General features: G+C 40.6%; 1 protein-coding gene across 5 annotated transcripts in view; it reads left to right on the forward strand.

Moving 5' to 3' along the window:
* efr3b (EFR3 homolog B) overlaps positions 1-14,089 on the forward strand; it is a 144,220-nt gene that overhangs the window by 124,005 nt on the left and 6,126 nt on the right. For all 5 annotated transcript variants that reach the window (XM_062969259.1, XM_062969258.1, XM_062969260.1 and 2 more), the window contains exons 16-20: positions 1,600-1,731; positions 4,140-4,207; positions 7,995-8,122; positions 11,724-11,815; positions 11,959-12,007. In XM_062969259.1, coding sequence (XP_062825329.1) covers positions 1,600-1,731; positions 4,140-4,207; positions 7,995-8,122; positions 11,724-11,815; positions 11,959-12,007 — 469 coding nt within the window. The remainder of the gene's footprint in view (positions 1-1,599; positions 1,732-4,139; positions 4,208-7,994; positions 8,123-11,723; positions 11,816-11,958; positions 12,008-14,089) is intronic.

Raw genomic sequence — 14,089 nt, forward strand, 5'->3', positions numbered from 1 at the left:
ACACACACTATTTAGCAAGCAATAGTGTGGGGAACTGTCCATAGTCTTTGAGGCTCAAGGTAAATCCGAAGGAGGGGAAAACAAGGCTGGAATCCGAGAAACAGGGTCCGAGGTTTAAAACGCAAAGCAGGGCAAGACTTGGCAAGGTCCAACTTGAAACAAGACAATCGTGGAACAAGAACTGAGTCCATAGAAATCCGTGGAACAAGGCAGGGCTGGAAACTTGGTTAAGGAGCTGGGAACTGGGGTACGAAGTCTACACACGATCTCACTCCACGAGCTGACGAATTGACTCCGCAAGGAATCCTTTGTGGCCAAGCATCTATATAGGATCTTGTTTTCCCGCCAAAGCACACTTTCTCTGGGGAACAAGAACCGAAACCTAAACTGTCCAGATGCAGGACTCCTTAAACTTTCCCAAGGGAAATAGACTTAATCATCTAATTGTCTGGCAGCTATCCGGGCGCTTCGGCGAGTCGCCTCCCGCGCGTGTCTATCTTGATTATAATAAAGGCGGCGAGAAAATGGGGGAGATTTCTCCTCAAGGCTTGTTTGTCTGACTTCTTGTGGGCAAACATCCTGCAGCTGCAAGGGCTCCAAATCTGGCAGAAACGGTGGGAAACCCAAGTTTTCCTCTTCATCTGTCACAACAGTACTAGGAACGGGACTACATGGCCCATAAGTCATCACAACGGTCTTCTCGGCTTGAAAATGGAGAAGCCTGCATTTTCCATTTTCCCCAGAGCCAGAAATGAGCACTGCCTCCAGAAGCCGGAAATGAAAGGAGAAGCCTTTGCCTTTGTTTGTGTTTGTGTGTCTCATTGTAAGTGATTGGGTGTTTGCCTATGTCTGCTGTAAATGCTGCATTCCGCTCTGAGTCCCCTAGGGGAGTATAAATAATGTGTATTATTATTATTATTATTATTATTATTATTATTATTATTATTATTATTATTACTAGCTGTGCCCGGCCATGCGTTGCTGTGGCAAAGTGGTGGTGGTATTGGTTAAAAATTGTTGTGGAATTTTTATTTGACGTTATTTGTATTTTTAATTAATTTTATTGTAGCTTATCTTTTTTATTTATTATATTTTATTATTTTGTTGTATTATTTTTAGTCATTTTATTATTATAGTATTTTATTGTATTAATTTTTTAGTGTTTTTAATTATTTTAGTGTTTTTTATTGTTTTTTATTGTATTATTTGTATTTATTTTATTTTTTATTCTTTTATTAACACTGGGCTGAGTGGGTTGCTAGGAGACCAAGTGGGCGGAGCTTAGCCCTCTAAACTGGCAGCAATTGGATCAAAACAATTATTTCTCTCCCTCTAATTAGGACTTTATTTTTATTTTCGTTTTGTTGTCGGAACCTTTTATTTTCGTTTTGTTGTCGGATGGTGGGTTGTGTTGCCAAATTTCTAGGTTCTGGGGCTTGTACTTTTGTTGTTTAGTGAGAGGAACGGACACCATTACTCCTTTATATATATAGATTATTATGCGCTAATGTATATGTGAGGGAGGAGAGACAGAGAAGTAATTGGCTGGGACGCAATGACTTTGCTGGCTCTCCATTGGCTTTTCCCTTCCTTTTGCAGGAATTGGCGCAGGTGAACGAAGACAACTTGCCCCTTTACAGCCGCTGCGCACTCTATGCCCTGGGGGCTGCCTACCTGAACCTGATCAGCCAGCTGACCACCGTGCCTGCCTTCGTCCAGCACATCCACGAGGTCCGCTACTCAACCTTCACTCCTCTTGCCTTCCCCTTCTCTGCTTCCTTTCCTCCTAAGAAAAGGCAGAAAACGCTGGTGGAGCAGAGCAGTTCTACCCCGTATCTCCATCTCTCAGGGCGCATCTCCACTGTATAATTAATACACTTCGACAGCACTTTAAATGCCATGGCTCAATGCTATGGAATTTATTTATTTACAGTATTTATATTCCGCCCCTTCTTCTCACCCTGAAGGGGACTCAGGGTGGATGGCAATGTACACATACATGTCAAACATTCAATGCCATATGAACATAGAGACAGAGACAGACGCAGAGGCAATTTAACATTCCCAGCTTCTGGCTTCATAAGGGTAAGGGGGCCGGGCTGTGGCACAGCTGGCTAGTAACCAGCTGCTATAAATCACTACTGACCAAGAGGTCATGAGTTCGAAGCCTGGGTCGGGTTAAACCTCCGACCATTAATAGCCCCGGCTTGCTGTTGACCTATACAGCCCCGAAAGACAGTTGCATCTGTCAATTAGGGAAATTTAGGGACGCTTTATGCAGGAGGCTAATTTACAACACCATAAAACTGCCAGCAAAACAGGAGGAAAGGAATGCGGAAGTACAGCCACTACTGGACGGTGAAGCAACAGCTCCTCCTGTGGCCGGAATCGTAAAGCTGGAAAAATGTTTAAAATGCCTCTGAGTCTGTCTAATGTATGTTGTTTGTCTGTTGGCATTGAATGTTTGCCATATATGTGTTCATTGTAATCCGCCCTGAGTCCCCTTCGGGGTGAGAATATAAATACTGTAAATAAATAAATAAATAAATAAGTTCAATTCCAGCCACAGGGGGAGCTGCTGCTTCATCATCCACTGTGACGCCAAGTCCTTGATGGAGTATTTCCTCATTCTTCCACACACACATGCTGCTGGATATTTTTATGGTGATGTAAATTAGTTAAATTAACCTCCCTGCATAAGCGGTCTCTAAATTTTCCTACTTGATGGATGCAACTGTCTTTTGGGTTGCTTAGGTCAACAACGAACTAGGCTATTTAATGGTCGGGCACTCATTCTGACCAAAGCTTCGAACTCATGACCTCTCAGTCAGTAGTGATTTATTGCAGCTGGCTACTAACCAGCTGCGCCACAGCCTGGCCATGGGAGGTTGTTGTTTGGTGTGGCAGCAACATTCTTTGGCAGAGAAGACGGAAGACCTTGTTGAATGACAACTCCCGAGATTCCATAGCATTGAGCCAAGACATAAAAGTGTCAAACTGTGTTAATTCCACAGTGTAGATGCATCTGAAGTCGTAGCAATTGAAGTGGAATTGCGTCTCTAAGAGGTCTTCGGTTATGTGGCCTAAATTGTTATCATGGAAGTCTTTTCATGGACCTGTTTTCTGTAGTTCGGAATTAGTTTTTCATCACTTTTTAAGGATTGTAACTGTTTGGTTTTAATACCATTAACATTTAGTTCTATGTGTTGTCGAATATAATTTCATTCTATTATAATATTTGTATATTATTAGGTTTTAAATTGCATTGGTTTTAGTGTAAGCAGCTGCCCAAATCTTTGGATGATCAAATCCCCTTATATATGACAGAATAACAACAACAACAACAACAACAACTTTATTTTTGTATGCCACCTCCATCAGACCAACGGGGACTTGGAGTGGCTCACATGGGGACCAAGCCCAATCAATCACATTTAACACAATCAATCACATTTAACATCATAAAATCAACAGTTAAACAAAAGCATCATAATAAAAACAATTTAAAAAGGCCATAGTTTAAATAAACATCATTAAAAACACAAAATATTAACAATCATCACAAGCCAGTAAAAAGTCCAATATAAGACATGAATGGGCAGCAAAGGGAATGAATGGGCGTAAGAAAATACGATATCTTATATGAAAGGATAAACAACACAAATGAGTGCTGGAACTTCTTATTTTCTAACATTTTGATTGAATCTATGGATGCAAAATCCATGGATAGGGAAGGTCAACCGTATATAGAAAAATCAGGGAAACCTATAACAGACATATGGAGAAACCAAAACGAGAAAATGTTGATATTGTTCCTCCAAAGGGTGCATCCACACTGTGGAATTAATGCAGTTTGACCCCACTTCAGCCATCATAGCTTAATGCGGTGCAATCCTGGGAGTTGTAATTTTGCCAAAGGTCTGCCAAAGAGCGCTGGTGCCTCACCAAACTACAACTCTCGGGATTCCATTGCATTGAGCCATGGCATCGAAAGTGGTGTCAAACTGCATTCGTTCAACAGTGTAGATGCACTCTATGCTGTAGAATTAAGCTGTTGGGAATTTGCTGGCTTTGGGAATATTTAAATAACACACACACAAATTAAGAAAAAAAAACTTCAATTTTTCTATATTCTCCAGGTTATTGAGATGAGGCAGAAGGAGGCTCCGTTCATGCTCCCCGAAGGTGTGTTTACAGAGAAGCCCAGGTAAAAAGGCATGCCTTCTGACTGACTCTTTCCAGCAGGAAAATTCCCAGATAATCCTGAGAGTCTCATGATTCATTTGCAATATGATACAGCACCCTTCCGGCTATCCAGAGAAAAATAACAATTGGTTTTGTATTGCAGTATTTGTGAAATATCTGCAAGGGTGCAATTATTTGTGAAATGGCTGCAAGGATGCAATTCTTTATGAAATGATTGCAAGGATGCAATTCTTTATGAAAGGATTGCAAGGATGCAATTCTTTATGAAAGGATTGCAAGGATGCAATTCTTTATGAAAAGATTGCAAGGGTGCACTTATTTGTGAAATGACTGCAAGGATGCAATTATTTGTGAATTGGCTGCAAGGATGCAATTATTTGCGAAGTGATGGCAAGGGTGCAATTATTTGTGAAATGACGGCAAGGATGCAATTATTTGTGAATTGGCTGCAAGGGTGCAATTATTTGTGAAATGGCTGCAAGGGTGCAATTATTTGTGAAATGGCTGCAAAGATGCAATTATTTGTGAATTGGCTGCAAGGATGCAATTATTTGTGAATTGGCTGCAAGGGTGCAATTATTTGTGAATTGGCTGCAAGGATGCAATTATTTGTGAATTGGCTGCAAGGGTGCAATTATTTGTGAAATGGCTGCAAGGGCGCAATTATTTGCAAAAAGACTGCAAGGATCGAGTTATTCGCAAAATGACTGCAAGGGTGCAATTATTTGTGAATTGGCTGCAAGGATGCAATTATTTGTGAATTGGCTGCAAGGGTGCAATTATTTGTGAAATGGCTGCAAGGGTGCAATTATTTGTGAAATGGCTGCAAGGGTGCAATTATTTGTGAATTGGCTGCAAGGATGCAATTATTTGTGAATTGGCTGCAAGGGTGCAATTATTTGCAAAAAGACTGCAAGGATCGAGTTATTTGCAAAATGACTGCAAGGGTGCAATTATTTGTGAATTGGCTGCAAGGATGCAATTATTTGTGAATTGGCTGCAAGGGTGCAATTATTTGTGAAATGGCTGCAAGGGTGCAATTATTTGTGAAATGGCTGCAAGGGTGCAATTATTTGTGAAATGGCTGCAAGGATGCAATTATTTGTGAGTTGGCTGCAAGGATGCAATTATTTGTGAATTGGCTGCAAGGATGCAATTATTTGTGAATTGGCTGCAAGGATGCAATTATTTGTGAATTGGCTGCAAGGATGCAATTATTTGTGAATTGGCTGCAAGGGTGCAATTATTTGTGAAATGACTGCAATGATGCAATTATTTGTGAGTTGGCTGCAAGGATGCAATTGTTTGTGAATTGGCTGCAAGGATGCAATTATTTGTGAATTGGCTGCAAGGATGCAATTATTTGTGAATTGGCTGCAAGGATGCAATTATTTGTGAATTGGCTGCAAGGATGCAATTACAGTAGAGTCTCACTTATCCAACATAAACGGGCCAGCAGAATGTTGGATAAGCGAATATGTTGGATAATAAGGAGGCATTAAGGAAAAGCCTATTAAACATCAAATTAGGTTATGATTTTACAAATGAAGCACCAAAACATCATGTTAGACAACAAATTTGACAGAAAAAGTAGTTCAATATGCAGTAATGCTATGTAGTAATTACTGTATTTATGAATTTACCACCAAAATATCACGATATATTGAAAACATTGACTACAAAAATGCGTTGGATAATCCAGAACGTTGGATAAGCGAGTGTTGGATAAGTGAGACTCTACTGTATTTGTGAATTGGCTGCAAGGGTGCAATTATTTGTGAAATGACGGCAAGGGTGCAATTATTTGTGAAATGACTGCAATGATGCAATTATTTGCAAAAAGACTGCAAGGATCGAGTTATTTGCAAAATGACTGCAAGGGTGTAATTATTTGTGAAATGGCTGCAAGGATGCAATTCTTTATGAAATGATTGCAAGGGTGCACTTATTTGTGAAATGACTGCAAGGATGCCATTATTTGCAAAAAGACTACAAGGATCGAGTTATTTGCAAAATGATTGCAAGGGTGCAATTATTTGTGAAATGACGGCAAGGATGCAAGCATCTGATGAGCTTTCTGAGTGCTCAGAGGATGAGGAAGGGGATCATGGGTTGCAACCTGTAATTTCCGAGGAGTCTGTGGAAGATAGCAGGGGTTTGGAGAGAGATGTTTTGGAATCTCCAGGCCATTCCCAGATAACTGGAGAAAGTGATATCAGTTCCCATGAGAATCGACCAGAGTGGCCTTCGGAGGAGAATGTGGGAGACAAAGGTTTTTCCAGGTCAAGTTGCTCAAAGATTAGAAGACAGAATGTTAAACAAAGACAAACTTGTTTTTCTCAGAGGCTTAGAGATAAGGAGAGAAAAAGCAGGTGTGCAGGTGTGCGAGAAATGATGTCATGGGTGGGTTTGAGACCTTTTAAGTGGTTTCTGGGCTCTCAGTCCTTGGTGGGAACAACGTTGTAACAAGGGGAAAACAGCTCTCAGTTTTTAGTCCTAGTTCCAGGTTCATATATTTCAACATTCTTGGTTTGATTTCTGTTTATAACTTCATGTTCTTGAAGGTTTTGGCTTTCTTGTGTTGCTGTTTTCATCCCTTTTTTTTTAAGTGTTTTATTTTATGTTCTGTTTTGGTGCCATGTGTAATCTGCCCTGAGTCCCTTCGGGGAGATGTTTGCGGGATAAATAATAATAATTATTATTGTTATTATTATTATTTTATTTTATTGACACAAAGACATAGTATGACACAGCAAACGAGATCTATATGCTGGATTTCGTATCACAAAATCACAAGTCAAACACTTCCCAAGTGTTTAGGACTGTGTGATGTATTTTCGGATTATGCGTGCAGATCCCAATAAGGTGGCCTTTTACAGTTGACAGATCGTAATTTTGTCAATGTCTATTGTTTCCAAATGCTGGCTGAGATCTTTTGGCATGGCACCCAGTGTGCCGATCACCACCGGGACCACCTGTTCTGGTTTATGCCAGAGCATTTGCAGTTCGATATTGAGGTACTGATAATGGCTGATATTATTATTATCAGCCTGATATTATTATGAGGTCCTGATATTATTAATATTATTATTTTATTGTATGACACAGCAAACAAGATAGATATGCTGGATTTCGTTTCACAAAATCACAAGTTGAACACTTCCTAAGTGTCGAGGACTGTGTGATGTATTTTTGGATGATGCATGTTATTGTTATTATTATTATTATTACCATCCTCATCTTTCTTTCCATTCATGCAGGCTTTTAAAAGAAGAAAATTTTCCACAACTGTGATGTCTGGTGTGTTGTGTTTTATAATAATAATAATAATAATAATAATAATAATAATAATAATAATAATAATAATAGATACAACCTTTGAACAATACCCTGCTCAAATATCCTTTTGCTTTGTGTTAACTCAAGTTTCTGTGGATTGCCTTTTGAACTCTTGATCTCGTTGGGAATTGCTTTTTGTACTTTTGCTGCTTCCTTTTTTGACTTGGTTTTTCCCTTTTATACTTCTTTATTAATAAAATGTTACTTATTGGATTATCTGGACATTGTGTGGTATTGGGTAGAAAGGTGTTCCAGGGCTACAGTGCAACAGATGCACTTATTTGTAAAATAACTCCAAGGGGGTGCAGTTAACTGCGAAATAATGTCAAGGATGCATTTTTGGTGAAATGACGGCAAGGGTGCAACACAAGAATGCCACACCTCTGCTCTAGGTTTTCATGTCAGGGAGAAATTGGGATTTTCAGTGTTTTCCGCCCTTCCTTTTGTAGACTGTCTAAGAACTTGGACCGCCTCGGAGCCGAAATCCTCTTCCGGCAGAGCAAGATCAGCGAAGTCCTCGGAGGCAGTGGCTACAATTCGGACCGGCTGAGCACCCCTTACGTCCCGCAGCTGACAGGTACAAGGGCTGGGCTCTCCAGAGGTCATGTAGACCCACCCCTTAATGCAATTCAGGACACAGTCTGGGAGGAGCAATCTGAAGACAAAAGGAGGCTGGATCGACACTGCCATATGTTCCAGTTTCTGAATCCAGGTTATCTGATTTGAACAGGAGTATATGAGTCTACACTGCCATATAGTATAGTTCAAAGCCGATAATCTGGATTCAGAAACTGGAACATATTTTACTTATTACAGCATTTCTCACCTGCCCTTCTCACCCAATACGGGGACTCAGGGTGGCTTACAATATAAAGCACATAAATAACAATAATATTATAGTAGAGTCTCACTTATCCAACACTCGCTTATCCAACATTCTGGATTATCCAGCGCATTTTTGCAGTCAATGTTTTCAATACATCGTGATATTTTGGTGCTAAATTCGTAAATACAGTAATTACTACATAGCATTATTGCGTATTGAACTACGTTTTCTGTCAAATTTGTTGTATAACATGATGTTTTGATGCTTAATTTGTAAAATCATAACCTAATTTGATGTTTAATAGGCTTTTCCTTAATCCCTCCTTATTATCCAACATATTCGCTTATCCAACGTTCTGCCGGCCCGTTTATGTTGGATAAGTGAGACTCTACTGTACATCTCAATTTAAAATTACATTACATTAAAAACATTCATAAATGCACATAAAGCAAATATTTAGGTGCTTTCCGAGTCCAAAACTGGGTCTCTCAATTTCATCATATGCCATATGTTATAGTTGATACTGCCTCTGTATTTATTTATTTATACATATGGCAGTATAGATGGGGCCTGAGCCATGACAGGGAAGGCAGTACCAAACTGCTTTAAATCTATCATGTAGATGCACCCATGCACCCAGGGATAAAGTATCTAGAAATCCTGGCATTTATTATTCCTGGGAGTCACATTGACTCCACTTTACCTTCACATGTTTCCACTTCTCATTTACCATCAGTTTCCATCCACTAGAAACTTTATTTTTTACCCTGGTTACATATGCACTGCAGAATTATTTTGTGTTATGTTTTAGAGAAGAAATAATAACAAGAACAACAACAACAACAACTTGGGAAGTGTTCAACTTGTGATTTTGTAATACGAAATCCGGCACATATATCTCGTTTGCTGTGTCATACTATGTCTTTGTGTCAGTAATGATGATGATGATGATAATAATAATAATAATAATAATAATAATAATAATAATAATAATAGAACTATTTATTTATTTATGATATTTCTACCCTGCCTTTCTCCACCCCAGAGGGGACTCATGGTGGCTTTACACATAGGCAACTATTCGATGCCTTAAAAACAAACCATATACTGTAAATAGAATGATAAAATACATTAAAGCAATTAAAATCAATTATACAAACCATATACATAGAATTATTTATTTCGTGTCAAAATAAATAATTTTATTTATATGGTTTGTATAATTGTACAATACAAACCATATAAATAGAATGATAAAATACATTAAAACAATTAAAACAATACATTTATCACTAATCTCATAATCCTCGGTTTAATTCATTAGTTTATGTAAAGTGCAGAGAAACTAAAAATCCCAGGATTCTGTTGAGCCACAGCAGTGAAAGTGGTGTCAATCTACATTCATTCTGCAGTGTAGACGCACCTCAAAGGAAGATTGGGAATAAATTTAGAAAGTTTAGGAATTATGTCATATGGCTGTTTAAGAATGTCATTTCAAAGGTAAACCCTTGAAAATGATGAGAGATGTCACTTTGCTTTTGAAAGTGATTGGCACCTAGGGAGGCGGAGGAGGCGTTTTGCATGTTTGCTGTCTAGAATGACACCTCCCACCCGTTACCTGGAAAAGGGCATTGAAATGGATGGAATGGGGAAGAACATTTTCAAGAAGTCTGGGGGTTTTTTGCCGTGGGAGGAACAGCTCAGAAAAGCAAAACATACCGGAGAAATCCAAGGGGCAGAAAATGTGCAGAAACAGCAAAGAGGCATGATTTAGTTGGTAGACAAAACATAAAGGTTTAAAGAGAGAGGCTATGGATCTTTGGCAGAGCCCAAGGTTATTTTATACCTCCAGTATCCCATAATATTTTATAGGATACTAGCTGTGCCCGGCCACGCGTTGCTGTGGCATAGTCCTAAGTGGGTTTTTCTTTGTGGCATTCAAGGTAGCCTACAGAAGATTCCCCTAGGTATGAAGCAGCCAGGCTTTGAAGTTGCAAGGCTATTCGATGGTATTCAAGTTGGGTAACAATGGAATCCCCTAGGTATGAAGCAGCCAGGGTTTGCAGCTGCAAGGCTATTCGATGGTATTCAAGTTGGCTAACAATGGAATCCCCTAAGTATGAAGCAGCCAGGCTTTGAAGCTGCAAGGCTATTCGATGGTATTCAAGTTGGATAACAATGGAGCCCCCTAAGTATGAAGCAGCCAGGCTTTGAAGCTGCAAGGCTATTCGATGATATTAAAGTTGGGTAACAATGGAATCCCCTAGGTATGAAGCAGCCAGGATTTGAAGCTGCAAGGCTATTCGATGGTATTCAAGTTGGGTAACAATGGAGCCTCCTAGGCATGAAGCAGCCAGGCTTTGAAGCTGCAAGGCTATTTGATGGCAATCAAGTTGGGTAACAATGGAATCCCCTAGGTATGAAGCAGTTAGGCTTTGAAGCTGCAAGGCTATTCAATGGTAATCAAGTTGGCCCACAATGGAGTCCCCAAGGTATGAAGCAGCCAGGCTTGGAAGCTGCAGGGCTATTCGATGGTATTCAAGCTGGCTAACAATGGAGTCCCCTAGGTATGAAGCACTTGGGCTTTGAAGCTGCAAGGTCACTCCTTGGAAAGTGATGAGTATTTGGTATGATTTGGCCCAGCGGTTTTGTTGTTAATTCGATCCTAATTATGCACATTACATTTTTATATACAGTAGAGTCTCACTTATCCAACATAAACGGGCCGGCAGAACGTTGGATAAGCGAAAATGTTGGATAGTAAGGAGCTATTAAGGAAAAGCCTATTAAACATCAAATTACATTATGATTTTACAAATTAAGCACCAAAACATCATGTTTTACAACAAATGGAGAGAAAAAGCAGTTCAATACACAATAACATTATGTAGTAATTACTGTATTTATGAATTTAGCACCAAAACATCACAATGTATTGAAAAATTGACTACAAAAACATTGACTACTAAAAGGCAAATTGTGTTGGGTAATACAGAATGTTGGATAAGCGAAGGTTGGATAATGGAGACTCTACTATATATATATATTTATTGCCCTCACACCAAAAAAATATTGTTTCCCCAGATTGACTTCCAAGTATGTGTCATCCTCTTCTTCCTCGGGGGGGGGGGGGGGGGAGGGGCCTTGGATGGTGCTTTCCTACCTGGCAGAAATGGGGTGGACTAGATGGCCTTTGGGGTCTCTTCCGAATCTAGGGTTGGATGATTCCTCTCCTCCTGCACATTATTTTCAGTCACTCTCTGAGACCTCTTAGAGGCCGATGGAGCCCCCCAAACGTCTCCTGATGGACTCCCAGTGATTTCTCCTCTTTGCCCCTCTTTCCCCCTTTCAGACGAAGACCGGCTTTCGAAGCGGAAGAGCATCGGAGAGACCATTTCCCTCCAGGTGGAAGTGGAGTCGAGAAATAGCCCCGAAAGAGAAGAGGCAAGGCCTTTCTTTGCTTTGGGGTGGGGTTCTTGGAAAGCAGGGCAAAATCAGAGTAAAGTGAAAGGGAGTCAGAAGTTTACTTTCATTTATTCATTCTTTCTTTCTATCACCATTGCCTTGCCATCCTCCAAATGCCACAGAGAGCACCTGCCGAAGAAATCACTTATGAAACACTGAAGAAAGCCATTGGTAAGTGCATTTTGCAAGAGCAATATTATTATTATTATTATTATTAATTATTGGTAGTTGTTCTGTCACACCCTGGGCCTGTAACTATTGTCTTTTGCATAGGACGTAGAATTTATGCCCAGCGGGAAGCCAGGGCGCCTAAAGAGAGGTTCTTGAGGATTTTCCTGAAAAGGATGGCCTTTTGAGTCTTTAATGAAATAACAAAGTCTTTATTGATGAACAAATAATAAATCTTCAAGGAGTCAAATAACACTTCAAGGTTTCCTTAATAAACTGTTTGTGATACTCTAGGCTGCGAGAGCACTGGAAACCAGACACCAAGCCAATAAACAATCTAATATCTTTATTATAGAATTGAAGAAATAGAACAAAAATAAGCAGAATATATAGTCCATCAATAGACCTTCTGGGAAAGGTCAAATATAGTCCAGTATTATAAAAGTCCAATGTCCAATATTAGAGTTTAAAGGTGAAAATCCAGTTTACCAAAACACACTCAAACTTCCAAGCAGTTTGAGTGGGGAATAATCCGGATCTTAAGCAAGAGTTCCAAGGAGACCAGTCCAAAGGCAAGGAATTCAAGGCAAGGCAAGGCAAGGCAAGGAAACAAGACAAGGCAAGGCAGGAGATAGAGGATCCAAACGCGATCCGAACTTGACTCGAAGGCGAGGCGTTGCGCCCAATCTACACACGAGTAGAACGCCACAAGGACTAGAGGCGAAGTTAACACTCCAACTGACACGTTGACACCGCACTGGCTGGCCAGCGCGCAGAACTTTTAAGGGACTTCAAATCTCCCTTTCAAACAGGTGTCCAGCACTTTTCCAAGGGGAAAAACTGACTAGAGACAACATCTTCAGCAGATGCAAGCCTCCCTGAAAACTCCCAAGGGAACCGGCTTAATCAACATTCTCTCTGGCAGCTAATCTTGCGCTTCGCCTCAGACTGGCCTTCTCGGAGCGGCTCGATTCCCAAAACAGCCGCCTTTGAAAAGGAGGGGAACCGCTGGGAACAGACTCGGCTTCAAGGCTCTTTTAATGAGCTCTGGGCTTGAATTGTCAACAGGGAGCATCTGGAAGGAAGCGGGCTCTTGCTGAGTCGGCAAAATTCCCAAATCCTCATCGCTCTGGTCCGCAACGAGTACCGGGTCAGGACCCGAAGGTCTCTGTGACATCACTCTGTTGGCTTTTCAATCTTGTCCCCAGGGGACGGGCAATTGGCTTTGGATAACTGTACTTTCTCTGTAAGAAGAAAATCCCCTTATAACCTCTCCCAGGCTGTCTATCATATGGGCCTAGCTGATGTGGGACCCACTACCTATTCCAAATGCATCTGGGTATCGAGTGGACCTACCAACCAAGGCTTGCAGATGTTTCAGCTGGGGTTCTGTGGATCTGTGATGCTGTTCTCTCTCCGAGGTTTCTTTGGAAACTTTAGGGCTGTTTCCCTCAGGAGCTGTGAGGCTGAGAGGCTGTAAGCCAGAGCTTTTGGGACCTTTTCCCCAGGAATTTCTGTTTCTGTTTTTTTGGATGTTCTATATCCCCGGATGTTATTGAGATATGAAGCTTTTCTACGGGACGAGCTGGTCTACGTCCTATAGCTTAGCTTCCTTAAGTGAGACTGACTTAAAAATGGCTCCTTATCTCCCAGAGACCTGAACAAGGGGCGGAACCAAACTTAATGATGATTGACAGGCGGCCTGTCCTATGACTGCAAACATTAGCAGCAAGAAAATAAAGTTGGAGCTTCTGGTACAGCCGTACCAGCACAGTAGTAGTAATAGTACTAGTATAATTATCCCACATTTCTTTCCTGATTGAAATCTAAAACAGTTCTGCAAAGAGTATATTTGATGGAAGATGTCCCTTTTGTTTGCATTTTGTTTCCTCTGAGGTTTGGGATGCATCTACATTGTAGGATTAATGCCATTCGAACCCATGTTGATAGCTATGGATTCCTGGGAGTTGTAGTTTTGCAAATTCTTTGGCCTTCTCTTGGCCAAATAGGGCTGGGGCCTCACCAAACTGCTTCTCCCAGGACCTCAATGCATTGCATCAAGGCAGTTCAAGGGTAAATGAAGCC

This window comes from Anolis carolinensis, chromosome 1, assembly GCF_035594765.1.
Source record: "Anolis carolinensis isolate JA03-04 chromosome 1, rAnoCar3.1.pri, whole genome shotgun sequence".
NCBI classification, from domain to species: Eukaryota; Metazoa; Chordata; class Lepidosauria; order Squamata; family Dactyloidae; genus Anolis; species Anolis carolinensis.